Source organism: Semicossyphus pulcher, unplaced genomic scaffold (assembly GCF_022749685.1).
Source record: "Semicossyphus pulcher isolate SPU_LCO1_2020_fin unplaced genomic scaffold, fSemPul1.0.p SCAF_12, whole genome shotgun sequence".
NCBI classification, from domain to species: Eukaryota; Metazoa; Chordata; class Actinopteri; order Labriformes; family Labridae; genus Semicossyphus; species Semicossyphus pulcher.
The window spans coordinates 18760296-18778448 of record NW_027211626.1 but is presented as its reverse complement, the minus strand read 5'-3'; the positions used below and the strand labels follow the sequence as shown (position 1 = coordinate 18778448).

Genomic DNA, 18153 nt, shown 5'->3' with positions numbered 1-18153 from the left:
TCAAAATAAATTTGAACAATTCCTCATTGATATTATTTTGTGTCCCATGATGAGGTTCATATAAATGTATACATACAGTATTTCATTAAAGTGGCCCATAACTACATGTAAAACTTTTTTTTTTTTAAACCAGAAAACTAATTTAGCTCACATTGTTAAAAATCCAACATTTACAACTGTGACACATTCATACTTACCAAGGGAGGCTTGTTGAGCAGCTTGTCTTCATTATTGGTAAATGGACTGTACTTATATAGCGCTTTTCTAGTCTTTGCGACCACTCAAAGCTGCTTTTACACTACATATCACATTCACCCATTCACACACTGATGGCAGAGGCTGCTACGTAAAGTGCCCAACTGTCAATCAGATATCACATTCATACCCGTTGGCTATGCCACCGGGAGCAATTTGGGGTTCAGTGTCTTGCCCAAGGACACTTCGACATGTAGCCTGACGGAGCTGGGGATCGAACCTCTGACCTTACGATTGAAAGACGACTGACTCTTCCACTAAGCCACAGCCGCCCGATTATTCAAGCAACTAGACTCATAAAACCTATTTTAATGTACACAGTCCATCTTCTTCCCAAAAGAATTACAAGTACAATTTTCAATATATAAATGAAGGCTTGGTATATTACTTAATGCTCATTTAATCTATGTGTGATCATTTTCCCATCACAATGCTGATGAATGATGACACACACAAGATCAAAAAACAACAAAATTAAAAAATAATTGGCAACAACAATGAACTGTCTAGATATGCATCAGGTAACAACAGAAGAAAAAGAGACATGACAGAATGAATGTTGGACTTATCTTTATTTTTACTTAGACAAAAAAAAGTTCACAGTCAATCTGATAAACACATTTGATCTAAGCTCAACATGGAATACCAGGACATACTTTAAGAAGAAGAAACAAAACTGTGTAGATTCAACTTTACAAATCCTGTTTTCCTGTCCACAGTTAAAGAAGAAAGTGCTGTCGACTACTTGAACCAACATTTATGATTTTAAAACTTAAACTTGTTTCCTCAGTAGTCTGTGTGCTACTGCTAAGTCTACATTATTTAGTCCAGCAGTATAAAGGTTGAAATAATGTACTAAAAAGCATTGAAGGATGACACTGAGCACAAACTACACACACTGACACTGTTGTTGCTGCACAGACTGTTGTAATTAAGACTCCATTTGAGTGGAACATGCTACTGTGCACTTCTATTGGTGAGTCACAGCAAGGTCACTGATCAGAAGTTTCGGTCAGACAGGTGTCAAAGGTCGTGTCAGAGGTCGGGAGAAGGTCTTGATGTCTGTCGTTCGGTCTGTCTGTCAGGTCAGGTGTCATTGTGTCATGACAACAGTCGCCTAGGGAACAAGAAGCTGCAGTGTTATTCACAGGAACAGAGATAACTCAACTGTCATCAGACACTTGATCAGAGTAAGCGGTGCTTTCCTACAAATGGTAAAAACTGTTTTACAGCAGTGCACAGGTGTGACCAAAGTATTTTCACTGGGAGTTAAAGGTTTTTTTAGATAGTGTGGCTTAGGATGAAAGTATTTTGTGTACTGAACATTAATCTGACACCGTAAAATGAGAGCAGGATTAAGGTGCGAGACTTCAGGACGAAAATGTGTAGCACCCATGCTAGATTCTTCAGAGAAAGCTCTGCTAGCATGCTAACAAGATTTGATTGCCCCTGAGCAGAGTCTGAAATGGGCAGGGTTGTTGTTTTCTTTATTGTATCATCGTACACCGAAAGTCTGCATGTTCAACCAGAGGGAAAATGTTATAATAAGAAGTACCTGACGCTAGGTCTGATAAACATATGCTGTCTGAAACAGTTGTAGTTGTAGTGTATCCTTGAAATACAGTTGGAAGAGGTACTTTATCTTAGGTTAAACAAGGTAAATTGTGTTGTTTTTTTTCAATAAATTGGTTTGGATAAAGAAAAGTTAGTCAGCTGCATTTCCATCAACACACTGTTACAGTGAGGTCTCATGTTTTGTGTCCTCAACCTGCCCCTGACCGCTTCCTTGTTTGCACCGATAGTGCTTTACTTACTAAACATTATGTACCACATTTCATATGGTAACTCTTTTTATTGGTATATTGTTGTTATTGAACACTTCTTTACTAATTTGCCAGTTTGCATTACTACCTGAAGCATATGATTCTGATGCATTAAAAGAACTGACTTCATATTTTCCTAAGCAGGAAAGTGATAAATGTACCTGAGTGTCCTTCAGAAACCTTTTACACTTACACATTTACACTGTACTTTATATAATCCATTGGTCCCAAAATACATCATACTTTTGTACTCAACTGGCCAGTTATTTACACTGGTGTTCCCTGCAGTAGAAAAATTGGCACTTACCGGTCATTTCCGTCACGTCAGTCCTAGTAGGTACGTGGACGTTTATGAGACTCCTCTCTGGGAGGATCAGCCAGCATCACCTTCATCTTCACCCCATTGACGACCCGTCCGTGGAGCACTGCCATGGCCTCGTCTGCGCACTAAGAGACACACAGAGGGAAATTTAATTAGGGAGAAATAGCTCAATTTAATCCTCCCTCCTGACTGTATTTATCCAAACTTTTCACTAAACTTCCATCCCTGTTGCTATTGTAACATCAAGTGTTACTTATTTCCTGTGTTTTCAACTTGACCTTCTTTTTTCATTGTTTATTCTGCATCACTTCAAGTCTCACCTGTTTGTCTGCATACTTCATGTAGCCAACCTTCCTCCCAGGAACCAAGTGGACCTCAATAAGGGAACCAAAGCGACTGTAGCAAGACAGAGTGGGAGAAAAGAACTTCATTCTCTCATCCAGTCATTTGCCGTGACAATGCTTAGAGTCAAAGGTCAATTGAACCTTATACCTTCTAGCTTTTGGACCATTACTTTTAAAATGTATGACTTTTGTGACAGTCGCACAATATGTACTTTAACAACGCTATAGTTAAAGAATTTTTCGAATCAACACGTGAAATTTTACCAGAAAACATCCTCCAGCACATCTGGGGGCAGCGGGGACGGGCTGAACACAACAAACAAGCGCTCTTTCGACTTGCTGTCGGGTGGAGCGAGCTTCTTTGGAGGGGGCAGGTTGACATCTGTCTGAACCCGGGGCATGGGGGAGACAGCAGGGAAGCCCTGGTGGATATCAGGAAACACACACAGGATCAGATACACTGCCTATAACCCTTTTTTTAACACCTTACTGTATAAAACTAACTGATCAAATATTATGTTAAATTGTGTGCAAATTGGAACTTTCATTTCATTAATTTTTCTCAAATTATTAAGGTGGCAGAGAAAGCCTGGTGGACTAATTACACAGAACAGATTAACCTTGAATTGATATTTATATTGTGAGCTATGTTCTGAAGTCAAGATTACCTAAAGCGCTGCTTCAACAAAAAGGTCTTTAAAAATGTATAAATCACTCAATTAAAGTGATAAGATACATCTTGACAAATAAGGCACTGAGTGATTGTACTCACAGGAGGCTTCATCACTTGGCTGGGAGAGGGTCCATTCCACACTGTAGACATCATCTGGGCTGCAACTAACTGCATGGCCATCCGACCTACAGGACTACATACGGAAAAGGAAGCAGACAGTTTCAATATGATCATCAATTGTTCACAACATTCTCTAAATGACCAGGCTGCCTCATTTTGAGTGACTACATTTGTGGAATGTTTTTTTTATAGAAATTTTAAACTTTTTAGTGTACTTTTACTCAGATAGTGACCTTTCCTGACTGCATACCGACCAGCTTACTGCCCAGGCTGCTTATCAAACATCAATGGCTCAGGTGGGGTTTTCCACTAAGTCTTATATATGTGTGGTAGCGACAACTTCCACTGCATCAGACGACATGCTAAGTTGTTTACTATATAGACACCTTTTCTTCTTCTTCATCATCTTCTGAGTACTCGGGACAACAACTGCCCGGTCACTTGGGCCCAGGGGGGATAATAGTCACACTCACCAATGAATATTAACCATAAATAAAACCTGATTAAGAAGTCATGCAGAGAAGGTTACTGCTAATTATAGTGCTATTAAGGTGCTTCTTTTAAAATTAATGGACATATCAACTCTAAAGGGCATTTTTGCTCTAAACGTCCATTAATCATGACCCTTCTGCAGACACAATGTGACTATTTGCTGTTGTGTGCATTAAAATTTAACTTCACCCCCTCCAGGTTCCTAGCTGCACCCACTGCATCATTTTTAAATATACTGAAAAGCAGGAAGGGGTGAGACAGTTGACTGTGCGCATTGGCCTTCCAAAGGCTGGTTTCAAACAGTAGATGGCGTTGAGCTATCGCCTATCCACGATATGCTGATTTTTATAAATTTGGTAAAAATGTCAGTATTTCACTTTTAAAAATTTTTAAGAGTGTACTGCCGCTTTAATTATATGCATGCATGTGTACCTGCTGCGGTCCTCTCCGTCATCGACAAAATTCACTGCCAGTCTGTTGCCAGGTGGATATTCAAAGCCATTCAGCTTCTCCTTTGCGTAAACCGCTGATCCAAGGTTACTGTAGCGAATCAAAGCATGACCTGAAGGCACAAGACGCAGGAAACAAAAACAGCCTTTTATTTATTTCATGTCATTATAAAAACTACTCAACAGGAGGAGAACTACATTTGCTGAACTGTTCTGTCTCCTCTTCTTCAAAGCTAAAGTCAACAAGACTAGGTCAAAACCTAGTACATGGCTGACCCATAGAATGTATAAAAAGATGGACGACATGACAGCTGTTGACAAACACGGCTCCTGCAGCCAATCAGTTGCGGATTAGCAGAGTGGAGGACAAATGGCGAGAGGAAACATTGAAATTTCCATACTTGTAAACGTTAATCTCAGACCAGCACAAAGAAGCTGTTCTGCTGTTAACGCGTCGTCCATCTATATATACAGTCTTCGGTCGGGAATACATCAGGTCAATGTGTGTTTTTGTGGGCAGTGTTACAAGAACTGTCCTTATGAGGCCGATGACAACATGTCTGAAAGCAGGTGCACGCTGCGGACATAGGTGAGGACAGCGGACAAGCAGCCCCACCTACTCTCCAAACAAAGTACCCAGAGCCATATAGACTACACTCACTCACTCACATACAGTCCCATGTGTAGGGCTGACCCCGGTGGTCAACCAAAAATACAGGAGTACTGAAGAACACCCAGAAAAAATATTCTTTTGAGTGTCACCAAGTACAAACTTTAATTTGGTCATCAAAGACTCCGGAAGTTTCTGAGATTTCAATGTATAACTGAATGAAGCCCATATTTTATGTCTCACCACCAACCTTTGCTCATTCCATAAGCGTCTCTCTGCAGCTCACAGTATTCCATGCCAGGAATGAGGTCAAACAGAGCAAAAATCTGCTCCTGGGTTAGTGCAGCCCGTGTTGATATCATCAAGCAACGTGTGAAGTCACCAGAGCGGTAGTCCATCACCTGATAGTTGCCAGGTTCAGCTGTAAAGGGGAAGAACAACACCAGGGTCAATAACAGGATGGAGTCAAGGCAGTAATAGATTTCATAAACTCAAAGATCCTCAAAACATTTGGGACTCACTCTAGTCTTACAAACATTGCTCCATACCGCTATGAAAGGTCGGAAAACCTCCACCTTTAAGTACTAGCTACCAATATTTGTTATATATTCTGAACAGTCCCACAACAGATCTTATTTATGACCTATGTAATAACATGTTCCCAGGTTGCATTAACTTGTACAAAATAACTTTAAAGTATCTAACCGCATACACAAAATGAAAGAATCAGGGCTATGCCTTATGTATAAATAGAGCTGGGCAATTAATACATTTTCAAGTAATAAGAAATTAAGGTTTAGGACGATGCTTAGCTTAAAAATGAAAATACATTTTCACTTTATCCCGCTAGTTTCAATTCTGAGCGGCCATTGTTTCCCTGAGCTCCCTTAATACAGAATTTCTCTTCAGACACAGGTAAAATATCTACAAGGCAAATAGGAAGTGTTTCCTTTCTGTAGCGTTCAATTTCAAGCAAACCACTGTCTGCTGCAAAGTTTGGCTAAAGTCAGAGGCACACAGACAGATTGGAAAAGTGTGTGGCACTGCCAGTTGCAGAAGTTGGCTGCATTCTGGAAATCACAGCTGGGGCATTTGCGAATTTGAGATTTGACATTACAAGCCATGTAGCCAAGTCCTAAGTCTGACAATTACCCAATTATAACAGAAAACATGTACTGAATAATAACAAATGATTACGCACCCATTGGAAAGGCATACTGGTTAGCAGAGTCACCGCCACCCATGTAATCACCTCTGGCTGCTCCCCCGCTGTACTCTTCTGTTGTTGTAGTCTTTGTGCGAGGTTCAGCCAGGATGGCCCTGTAAGCTGACAACACAATCATCATCGTCATCAATGAGACAGTTCTGAGCGCTGGAAAATGTCCACAGCAGTTCACAAACACACACACACAAGGGTTTAAGAATTACACAATAAACTAACACTATCTTACTTTTGTCACAGTTCTCTATAGCAATTGCAGCTTGGGAGGGTTTGTAGTATCTCACGTAACCGAGTCCTTTGCTTTCCCCTGTGGACTTATTCTTGATAATCACACAATACTCAATATCCCCATACTCCTGTAAGACACGGACAGAGGCAACAGACAGGAATGAACATATAATGTCGCAAGAGATGATGGTTATTTCCAATATAGTACTTTCACATAATTAAGAGAGTCTTAAATCAACATTTAGACTGTTTCAATTAACTGGGAAGTCTGCCATTTTTAATTTAGGTAAATACAAAAGGAATAACTACAATCTAAAACTCCATGTGATTTACTTGACATGCTAATCTAAGCTATATTTTACATACATTTACAAAAATATATGTAAGAAATGAGACGCAAAAACACAGAAACTGTATGTGACAAAGTGAGAAATGTTACTTTGAAAGTGTCTTTCAGGTCCTGCTCTGAAAAGGTTTTGGGGATCATGACAAAGATCCTGGTCAGCTCCTCATCCTCAACGTCTCTGTGTCTCGTTGAAGATCGTGACTGGGCAATAAACACCTAAAAAGGAAATAAAATGGTTACAAACGCAAAATGGTCAACTAAATAGTATCTAACGCAATTGAATGTTTTTTTGTAATCCAACTGGGATTCCCTTTTGTAAAGCTTGACATTTCGTCCAAAACAAAGAGGTTGCCATGTTTCATCTGCCCACTGACAGTTAATTAAACTTCCCAAAGGGAACAGTCTACTAAAGATTTTAAAACAACAAATACTATAAAATAACGTTTCAAATTCTCTTCACCTCAGTTGTATTGGCGGATAGGGGCGGGGCATTAGTATCAGCGACGTATATTTCAAGCTTCCAACAATTCAGTTAATAGCTATCTGCGTTGCTAACTCTTGACACCATTCAGATAGAGTAATATAGTGTAACTTTTTAATTTGAACAAGCGGACTGTTCTTAGACCGTATTCAGAAAATTGGAAATAAAATTCTTGCTAATTAACGTAAACATTGTATTGTATCATGCTAGCAAGCTAACAAGCTAAACGTTACTGACCAACTTTTTTAGTGATTCGAACGTTTATAGTGACACTTCAAACGTTTTAACTGACACTTTAACATTTTTAACGGTCAAATGCTCTGGTGATGTTAGCTAGCTAGTAAGCCCAGTGGCTTGGCGACCTAACCATTCACGTTACCTTTACGGGTTTAGTCCCTTCCACCAACACCTTGCCGTGCATGTCTTCCATGGCCAGGCAGGCCTGCGAAGACTTGGCGAACTTCACATAGGCGATTCCTTTGGATTCCTTTGTCTGCTTGTCTTTGACAACCCAAACACCCTGGATGTCCCCAAACACCGAAAAACTTTCCCGAAGCTCATCTTCAGTTATGGACCGACTTGTTACGGCGAAAAGCCGGCTGTTGGGTGGGTCGTCGAGGTTTTCGGTTCCTTGTTTAGACGGGTATTCCTCCATCTTTGATGCTCGCTAAAGTGAATGGTCCAGGTAGCCGTTGGTGCTGCCTTCAAGTGCTCCCCGGTACTACCCTTGATTTTTCAGTTATACGCTATATTTTATTAATCACTCAAAAACGTTAGTAATTTAATGAAATTCTACCGTGTCCATTTACATACCATCTTCAATATTATTTTTATTTGCAATATTTTCCCTATGGGTTGCTTCGTAAATTTGGCTTACTGTTGCCTTAGCAAAGGATAGTAAGTTAATCGTGTCAATTCCCATAGTCATGAAGCTATCAATATAGCCGTAAAGACTGTGAACGTTTACCGCCACCCTCTGTGTGGGAGGTGTAAAAGCACTGTTCTTGGTGACAGACAGTGTCTGTCAGACACAAAAAGATGCTGCAGAGGGCTTTTATTGGGTGAAGTATTCGGATCATTTACTAAAGAAAATGTAACACAGACAGATATAAAACAATACATAACAAAACTCCATTATTGCTTTCCCCAAATGAGTGAAAAACACTGTTGTCAGTTATAAAACATTACCTTTGCATTTATTTTTGTAAAACAAAAATAATTACATACTGCACTTGGCTTATGTTTCAGAGGTGATTTGGTTTGAGGGAGAAAGAAAGAGGGATAGAGAGAAAGAGGGAGAGAAAGACAGAGAACCCATTCAACCCATTCAATGGAAGAACAGTGCAGTCCTACTACCAGATCTGCTAGTGCCATGGCCCAGGGCCGACCTGACATGGTGGAGCGGCCCATCGTCCTAGCCTCTCACTTACCAAGGTCCACTGACGACGAGGCTAGCGGAACGACCAGCAGGGATGAGGGGTAAATCGTCTTAACCCAGCTCTTACCACTACAAGCCATGGCTTAGTGGTCCGACCTGCACAGCTCCTACTTATAACCTCGGTTCGGAACACATCATTTTTCTAAGTTCTGGATTTTAAAAAAAATCAAAGCCATACTAATTAGAAATAACCTTCTTGTAAATTTCTGCTAAATTGATGTGACTGTATTATTTATTCTGCTCTGTCGCCACCTGGTAGATTATAAGCGTAACCGCATGGGTAGGGCTCCTCGCTGGCCACAGTACCTGCCTCAGCAGAGGAAAAATGTCCTGAGCTGAAGGTGGGTGCGTGGTTGTAATGCTGCAGTCGATGTTGAATTGTTTGCTTTAAAACAACTGCATTGCTCAAAGCCTGAGTTGAAGCCAAAACGGTCCTTATAATGTTTTCGGCAAATTAGTTGGCGACAGATTGAGGAGCATAGAGTCACACACCCTTCAGGAGCAAATGCGACTCATGATATTCAGCATTTAACTTCACAGACTGGATACTTTATGAATCAGTAGAAGAAATTGAATAATGAGGTGAATATTTCAGTTTTCTTTTAACAGCCTGCAGTTAATTGCTGCAGTTTAAAGGATTATTTTGTAAAGTTTTAGATTTATATTTTAATCTTTGAAAGTCTTGTAACCTTTATTTATGTCAAATAATATAGGTGATATGTTTACTGTGCAATTTCTGTCCCTTTCACTACAAAAAGGGAATCCAATAAAGGTGGAATATCTTTAATTTAAGACAATATTCGCTTGTTTTTATATTTATATCTCCATGCACTTTTTATGTTGAGCATTCAACTTGTTTAAAGCTTTTTTGTCCCTAATTATTCTAATAATTTTTTAAACGATTTTAACTTGTTCCTACTTTAAAGCAGTCTCCTTACTAAAGAAAAATAGAATGCCACCCGCCAGAGTGGCTCGTGAGAGTGAGTGAGTCACCTGCCACTGCTCATTTCTACCTGCCAAATGCAGGTAGGCGGGTGTTTATGTCAAGCCCTGAACACTACCCCACTTCAAAAACAGTATGTTTTTGGTACATATTGGTAAATGCCATTAAAAGTAAACTTCTAGCATTAAGGCTGGTGACAAGCAACACCGGCGTACCTCAAGGAACTGTTCTGGCACCGTTCCTCTTCACTCTCTACACCTCAGACTTCCGGTTCAACTCTGGTTCCTGCCACCTCCAAATGTTTTCCGACGACTCCTCCATTGTGGGATGCATCACTGATGACGACGAGGAGGAGTACAGAGGACTGATAAAGAGCTTCAACGCATGGTGCAACAGCAACCACCTGAAGCTCAACATCGGCAAGACCAAGGAGCTGGTGGTGGACTACTGGAGGAACAGGAGGTCCCCTGCCCCAGTCATCATCCAGGGAGAGGAAGTGGAGAGGGTGGACTCAGACAAGTAAGTACCTTGGGGTCCAAATCAAACTGGACTGTTCTCACAACACTGACGCCCTCCTCAGGAAGGGACAGAGCAGGCTGTTCTTCCTGAGAAGACTCAGGTCCTTCTGTGTTTTCAGCAGGCTCTTGAAGACCTTCTACCAGTCTGTAGTGGCCAGCGCACTGTTCTTTGCTGTGGTGTGCTGGTGGGGTGACATCAAAGGCTGGTGAGGAAGGCCGACTGTGGTTGGGCTTGAACTGGACACTGAGGAGTCAGTGGCTGAGAGGAGGATGAGGGACAAAGTTAAAGCCATCTTGGACAACCCCTCTCACCCTCTCCATGATGAGCTGTGGCAGATGCACAGCACATTCAGGCGCTCCTTTGTGCCCACTGCCATCAGACTGTACAACAGCAGTGGAAGCCATGAACTGTCATCCTGCTGAACTCTAGTACAGGTCTCATCACTCTCACCTCACTGACTCTGCTGTTCTGATTTACTTACAGTATATACCTGCCATATACTGTTATATCTACCAGGTGCTTATATCTTCATATACTGTACTGTACTTACTACTTTACTGCACTATCTTATACTATTATATCTAATGGTCACAGTTACAAAGTGTAGTATATCATTAAGCGTGTTATATTGTAGTATTCTGGATGTATATGTTCATAATGTACATTATTACGATATTGTTATTGTTACCATACCATGCGGTATACTATATTATTTACACTATTCTATATTATACTATAATTGCAATTGTTACCGTTATCCTACTTACTGCACCTTATATTGTTCTATATTAAAACCTTAAAGCTCATACCATACTGTATAACCTCATCCTGCATACCATGTCACTTTATCCCACAACTGTCACTTTACTTATCTTGTCACCTACTCCTACTTGTATAACAGTTGTATATACCTTGTATTTTTATATGTATCCCTCGTATTTTATATCTATCTATTCTTATTTTTTTTATACTGCATTCACTGACTTGCTATTTTGCCTTGGTACTGCTGTAACACCCGGATTTCCTCCCTGGGGATCAATAAAGGATTATCGTATCTTATCTTAAAAATGTCACATAAGTTAAAGTAGCCCAATGTTGAAGTATTACAAAGAAAATTATGGCTATTTGCAGTAGGCCTCTTCAGAAAATGATCCCTGTGGATCATCTATTATAATTATATTATAGAATTAGATTATTTTTTCTCAGGAATTTATGTAAAAGCAGAATTTTTGTACTGAAGTTGGTTGAGGTGTAGCTAATTTGAATTATTGTGTAGGACTGCAATTTATGATAATTTTCATTCTGGATTAATCTGCTGACCATTTTCTCCATCAATCGACTGATATAGTCTGGAATGACACCTTCACAATGCTTGTTATGCCCAATTAATAGTGCAAAATTTCTAACCAATAATTTCAGTTAAACCAATGTATTTACTGTCGATTGATTCATAATCTCAAACATTTTTTGTTTTTTTTGTTTTATGATCTTATTTGTAAAGATCTTTATCTGTACAGTAGCCTAAATAGTCAGATTATTGTGGTGGAGCAAAAACGTAAAACGTGTCAACCACAAAATATATAAGAAGTGGACTATATAATAAGCTATTTAATTTATATATTGGATAACGTATATTATTACGTCACTGACCCACGCAACACATACATATGGCAGTCGGCTGATGATGCGACGTCAGAGGCTTGTGACTTGTTTCGGGTTATGGGTTTCATAAATGATTTACAGTTGTGCCACAACCTACCGTGTGTGTGTGCGTGCGTGCGTGTGTGTCTTTGACAAGTGCTGAGCGACCCCTTTGAGGACAAGGGTTATTCATATCTTTATTGCTGTTGTAGCACAGATAAACTATGAGATTAGATACAGTGCGGAATTTTGGTTGAAATCATGCTTTGGACGAGATCAAATTGTGTCTTAATTTTCCCACTTAATTACAGTAATTTGATCCTAAATTATGTGAATCCTGTTCGTAAAAAGGACCATTAACCCACTCCTAGAACAGATAGAATAATATATAAAAGCACCAACAGCTTTACTCTAAGGATTTTATCTTAAAAAGAGTCAAAATATAAGGATATCTTAAGTTCTTACATATTCAAGAACCCTGGAAATTTGAATATAACATAAGGACAAAACGTTCTGTTTGGATGCTAAAATTAAGTTAAGAATTGTTCAATTTAATGTGGGCTATTCATTCATCTCCTTATAAAGATACTCTAGCAGGTGCCTTAAGTTCAACAATGGAGGCTGGGGAATGCGACAAGAAGCAGGGACCAGTACTCAAACACCATTTTAGTTTCCTTCCTTGAACCCTTGTCTCATCAATAACTTCACATCAATGACATTATCTTTGTTTTTGGATATGGGTGTTTTAGTTATCTCTAATGTAAGTTCCAGTCCCACAATAACAGCGATTTCCAAATAAAACTACAGACAAGGAGTCAGGTTAGGAAACATCTATTTGCTGAAATGAGACTGGGCCGGATAGTAGTGCTCGCGTCATGACATAGAGGACCCGGCACGTGATTTGATGATGACGTCAAAAGCCGGTGCCTCTAAAGTGAAGTGACCTTCTTTCCGACCGCCAGAAACCGCTCATCGGTCGCGAGACGCAGCCCGTACCCTAACTGGAGAGAGTTTAGCTCTGCATATTTGAATCAAAAGGTAAGCTTTTACACCTGTTATTGTTCGTTATAGTGAATAGAGACTGGTTTGCGGTTTTATTGTTGAAAATGATGTCTCAGTAGAGAGATGAAACAGGAGATGCTTGAGCCCTGACAGTAGGATAGCTCTTGTGTTAGTGAATAGCTCGGTTGGTGTCTTTGCGTAAACGAAAAGGGTTAATCAACCTAGCCCGTTATTCAAGACTAGACTCGGTAATAGTATATTGGATTAGATTTGCTGGAGAGATTTGTTTGTAGTCTCCAGACGTGCCTGTTGGGCCTATAAGGGCGATTTACGGACGCCGACATTGAAGCATCCTTGACAGCCTGGGTGGGTGACACATCCGCGGCTAAGCTTACAAGCAGGCCAGCCAGGGCGTGTATATAATACCGTTATAATCTAGCGGGCTTTTCCTTATCAAAACGAAGATGTGCATAAGCTACTTTCGTTTTGTGTTTGACAGCGATGTAGTTTTATGTCCTTGAAGCTTTAAGTGAAGGATGTGTCAGCCGGTGGCCATGTTACAGGGCTGAAGCGGACTATATCGCCCCCTTTACTTACCTTAACTGAACAAATGATTCAGTGCTCAACCAAGCTCTTGTGTGCTCTAAGGTGCGTAAGATATAGATGAGAAAATTACTGTTATAAATTATGTAATTAAGGTCTGTCTGTGTCGGTCTGTCCTTTGAAGGCATATTGTCTGGTGAACTGACCTGGTTAAATACGATAAGAAGTCATAATATTGTTGATACATTAGTTTATTAAATTCAGATAACAGTGTTGTTAATTGCTTTTGGTCTTGTCTCGTTGCTGCGGATGTAGACGTGGGTCACGTGAGGACAGCTAAACCCGGGAAGTGTTACGGAAAAATGTGTATCCCTTTTTAAAATGTTTCCCTTTGACATGCATTTATCATAAAGCACGACAGCAATATATACTTTATAATGGAAGCGTCCAAAGTTTTCAGACTGTAATTATGACCTTATTCATTCAGCGTAAAGGCTTACATGTCAGTAATTTGAAGACGAGACAAGCAATATAACACATTTCGGCATAACACCTGTCAGTCGTCTGCTGCAGTGGCTCCAGTCTTTTAAGACACATTTTAAGCACATAAATGTCGGCTCGTTTATACTCATTGGCTCCGCTCCAGGGTGACATGAGCTCAACCCTTAATACAAACCTTAGTTACCGGACCAGCCGGGGAGCTTTTCTATAGAGTAACCCGAGTGGAGCTATTACAGTGCTATAGCAGGAGCGAGGAGAAGCGAGGCTGACTTGTTTTTGTAACGGTGGTTCAGTGCTGTTTTTTATGTCCAGTTTTCTTGTTCCTTGAAATGACCTCGGCAGGGTGCCATTGTACAGGGAGCAATGCCATGAATGCAGTGTTAATAAAAGCAGTACTACCGGTGCATAAAAAGTTATCACCTTAAACGACCTTCGCAAGATGGCGTCTGTCAGAGACAGCAGTGTATGGGCTTCCTCCCATAACCATGGGCTATAATTAGATAGATGGGTGGTTGTATTTAGAGATCTAAAATCACACGTGGTATTAGCCAGAGTGCATTTAGCACAAGGATGTATACTGTTTATAATAGTGACAGTTTGATATTACTATACCTCTGACTTATTGTCTTATTGTTCTGTCTGTTCTGTCTTAACTTTTCCCCCCCTTCAGCTGACGATGGGAGACATTGCTAAGGGAAAGAAGGCTTTCGTCCAGAAGTGTGCTCAGTGCCACACAGTAGAAGAGGGGGGCAAGCACAAAGTGGGCCCCAACCTCTGGGGTCTGTTCGGACGCAAGACCGGGCAGGCGGAGGGTTACTCGTACACAGACGCCAACAAGAGTAAAGGTCAGTTCCCTGGTGGTGAAGAGACACTTTTTATAACCCTCTTCCTGGATTATATGTGTTATAATGGCACATATCCACAATATGTCGCTAGAATGAAGCAAGTGTAAAGCTTCCTCTTGAAGTCTTTACATAAGCAGTGTGTGAACTTGGGTCTCTGATATCTGGTCTCTTCTCCGCCTAAAGCTTTGAGGTCAGGTCCCTATCAGTTGCCTTGATCAGATTAATTAAAACCGCCTTTAATCACTGATCATCCGTCTGCTCTCAGGTATTGTGTGGGGTGAGGCCACCTTGATGGAGTACCTGGAGAACCCCAAGAAGTACATTCCTGGGACCAAAATGATCTTCGCTGGCATCAAGAAGAAGGGAGAGCGCGGGGACCTTGTTGCATACCTGAAATCAGCAACATCATGAGCTAGTCATCAGAATCAGAATATTTAATGCCATTTTACTGTATTTTTTGTTTGTTTTTAGGCATGCTCATGCTTAATATATGGTTTTATGTTTAGTCATTTTTAAATATGGTGTATATGGTTAGGAAAGTGGCACTTTGGATGATTCAGCAAGTGTCACCTCTATAAAGTCTGGTTGTAAACAATCGTTCAAGTGGCTAAACATAAAACTTCTTTTTTTTTCGGCTAAACTGTACTTTGACTCTAACAAGACGAACAAACTAATCACATTATTTAACAAGTCTTGTATTGTATTCTGTTTCCATGACAACACTAGCTTGGTACTTTCAGTTTGCAGAGCCATGCCATCAAGCTCCTTTTAGTTAAAAAATTGTCAACATCAGTCACACAAGAGTGATACAGGGTGGAAAACTTTTGGTGGCTGACGGATACTGAATCTCTGTCTACTCACAGCTTTCATGCCAACTAGAGTTTCTAACCTTAGAGGGGGCGATGCAGAGTGAACATTCTGCACTCCCTTTTATCTGTCCTTATTTATTGATGTTCAGAAACTACCACTTGCTGTGAATGCTGTTTAGACTCCACAGGCTGAATATTTTGTCCTTTGAAACTTTAGACAAAACCTCTTATTGTATTTAAGGACTCCAAAACAACTGATCTGATAGGTTACTGAGCAGCCCCTTTGAACTTCTGTTTCTACTCCCTGCCTGCCACCAGACTCGGAACGAGTTTTTTAAGGGTCACACACTGTTAACTGCCTCCTTACAGCTAAGAATTGTAGGGTACATTTACATGTAAATGCTTTTAATGCCCATACCTGATCGGTGCAGTGTGAAATCAGCTGGCATTTAATCACCATGCCTTACAATGCTGTGGAGCTGCTGTATATTATAGAAAAAACTCTCAAGGGGCACCATCAGTAGTGAGGGGAGATGTTGTTATTTACCTGGTTTCACAGGCCGGAGAGAAGTCGTTTTAACTTATTTTATTGTAATCCGAAAGACTAAATCTGTAACATATTTTGAAGGGGCTGCTTGCTGTCTTTGTGCACAGCAATGTACTGTATGCACAGAAACAATATTATAATGTGGTAGCTATGTTGTGAAGATGTGGAAAGGATGGATGAAGGATCAATTAAAAAACATCTGAAAATGTGAATGTCTCATCATTTCAAGGCGTTTATTTCCTATTTTCTTAAAAATGGTGAAAGTCAGTATCTGATCCTTTAAGTACTTTGGATTTATGGCAACTCTGGTTAAGATTTTGTGCAACTGTTAAGTTTTATCAAGCTGTATTAAGATACTTTTCTGGGAGGACAATGACGACCACATGAAAGTCAGTATCTGATCCTGTAAGTACTTTGGATTTATGGCAACTCTGGTTAAGATTTTGTGCAACTGTTAAGTTTTATCAAGCTGTATTAAGATACTTTTCTGGGAGGACAATGACGACCACATGCTGAATATTCTTTCATGTGAAATGACACATTCAATAAGAGAATACCTCTAAAACATTAACTTGTATTGGTAAAGATACGCAGATAATTGCTCCATTAACCTTATTAAGCAGTTATCTTTATACATCAGACTGGCCTGAGTCAAGCAACTGAATGTGTGATGATTATTTCTTAGTCTCGTGAGGCAAAGCTGATCCTCTAATGACTGTTTACACATGATAAAACACACAGGTCAATACTGCAACCAATTAAATGACAATTTCTGCCCCTTTGTCCTGTGTTAATACAAATCATCACTTCTGGCTGAGTTGCTCATACTCTGCCACACCTGGTCATAAAATGCTAATGTTATATAACCCTCCACTTCTCATGAAATCTTTCTAGGACCTGGGCCATCTGAGGAAAGCTCCAGCCCTGCAGTGCACCCTGTCACGTTTCGATCAAAGCTCAGTTGACAGCAGAGGTGTAACTGGATCAGTCTGGATCTGGCTTCATAAAACCTGCTGCCTTGGCTACACAAGGCTGAGTAAACGTGGCTGCTAGGCTGTAAACTCATTACATTATATGAGAATCTAGTTTGCGGGAAACTGTAATTTAGAGTAACAGTTGTTCAGATTTTAGATTTATAACGTTCCTTATACTTGAAGTAAATTCTTTAAATCTGCAGTTACTTCAAATGGAGGAGGCCGTTTATGTAGCTTATTCAGTCTAAGATGTAGTTGTACTTGTTGTACTATTTGTCTAAATGTATTCTCTGTATAAGTTTCTGTAAAGAAGAATGTAGAGCAACCTCAAGGGCACATTCACTGGGAGTTATTAACGCCCAGTGGTCAGTGTTGGTATTACACAAGAGAAAGGGTTTTTTGTAACATACACAAGACAAAAGGACACGGCCCCCTTAACTGGCACAGGGAACATGACCAACAAACAGTTCAGTTAAGTTCACAGGCAGCAGTGAAGGGAGGCGAGGATAAACATATACACATAAATAATGGCTGTAATGGCAAGACTCTACAGCGCCACGGCTTGACATCCTGAAAAATATGGGTTAACCAAGGACAGGTGGACAGGCAATCTATTCAGGTGACTGTTAAAAGCAGGAGAACATGTTCAAAATGATTGGCAACATTACCCTTTTTAATGAGCCAAATAAAGATAACAAATTAGTCATTATTTTTTCAGTTCAAAGGAGCCAGAAAATTAAAGGATGTTGCTGTTTCCTTGGAGACAAAAGGGGCCACAGGTAAAAGGAAATACAAGGAAAGGTTACAAGAACAAATATTTTAGGAGTTTCTTGTTAGGATTGGTTGGTTCCTGGACTCAAAATCCGAACCCAGACCAGGACTTGCACAAGTTCAATGTATTCATCGAGAATGGTGATGAGATGGCAAATAAAGAGTTCAGCCAGTGTTTGATTGTGTGGAGCAAGCAGGATAACCTGAGCGGATGACAGGAAGATAAACAGACCGGGTTTTGGGTGTTGAAGACAG

The 18153-nt window shown here is 40.2% G+C and overlaps 2 protein-coding genes across 2 annotated transcripts; one reads left to right on the top strand and one right to left on the bottom strand.

Moving 5' to 3' along the window:
• Positions 1 to 808: 808 nt before the first annotated feature.
• rbm45 (RNA binding motif protein 45) lies at positions 809 to 8021 on the bottom strand. Its single transcript, XM_069658677.1, has 11 exons — positions 7745 to 8021; positions 6978 to 7100; positions 6540 to 6666; positions 6290 to 6415; positions 5339 to 5509; positions 4462 to 4591; positions 3517 to 3610; positions 3009 to 3166; positions 2721 to 2796; positions 2386 to 2525; positions 809 to 1372 (listed from the first exon to the last, which is right to left on the bottom strand). The coding sequence occupies exons 1-10, from the start codon at positions 8018 to 8020 to the stop codon at positions 2409 to 2411; spliced, it is 1398 nt and encodes a 465-aa protein (XP_069514778.1). The 5' UTR covers position 8021; the 3' UTR covers positions 809 to 1372; positions 2386 to 2408.
• A 4824-nt stretch (positions 8022 to 12845) lies between these two features.
• On the top strand, positions 12846 to 16365 carry LOC138588973 (cytochrome c). Its single transcript, XM_069659232.1, has 3 exons — positions 12846 to 12944; positions 14623 to 14797; positions 15063 to 16365. The coding sequence occupies exons 2-3, from the start codon at positions 14629 to 14631 to the stop codon at positions 15206 to 15208; spliced, it is 315 nt and encodes a 104-aa protein (XP_069515333.1). The 5' UTR covers positions 12846 to 12944; positions 14623 to 14628; the 3' UTR covers positions 15209 to 16365.
• Positions 16366 to 18153: the final 1788 nt, after the last annotated feature.

Excerpts from the sequence above, each read along its gene's own strand:
- LOC138588973 (XM_069659232.1), top strand. The coding sequence starts at position 14,629 with ATGGGAGACATTGCTAAGGGAAAGAAGGCTTTCGTCCAGAAGTGTGCT. Across the intron at positions 14,798-15,062 it reads AGACGCCAACAAGAGTAAAG|GTATTGTGTGGGGTGAGGCC; the intron begins GTCAGTTCCCTG and ends GTCTGCTCTCAG.
- rbm45 (XM_069658677.1), bottom strand. The coding sequence starts at position 8,020 with ATGGAGGAATACCCGTCTAAACAAGGAACCGAAAACCTCGACGACCCA. Across the intron at positions 5,510-6,289 it reads CCAGTATGCCTTTCCAATGG|CTGAACCTGGCAACTATCAG; the intron begins GTGCGTAATCAT and ends TCCCCTTTACAG. Across the intron at positions 4,592-5,338 it reads CGCTTATGGAATGAGCAAAG|GTCATGCTTTGATTCGCTAC; the intron begins GTTGGTGGTGAG and ends TTGTGCCTTCAG.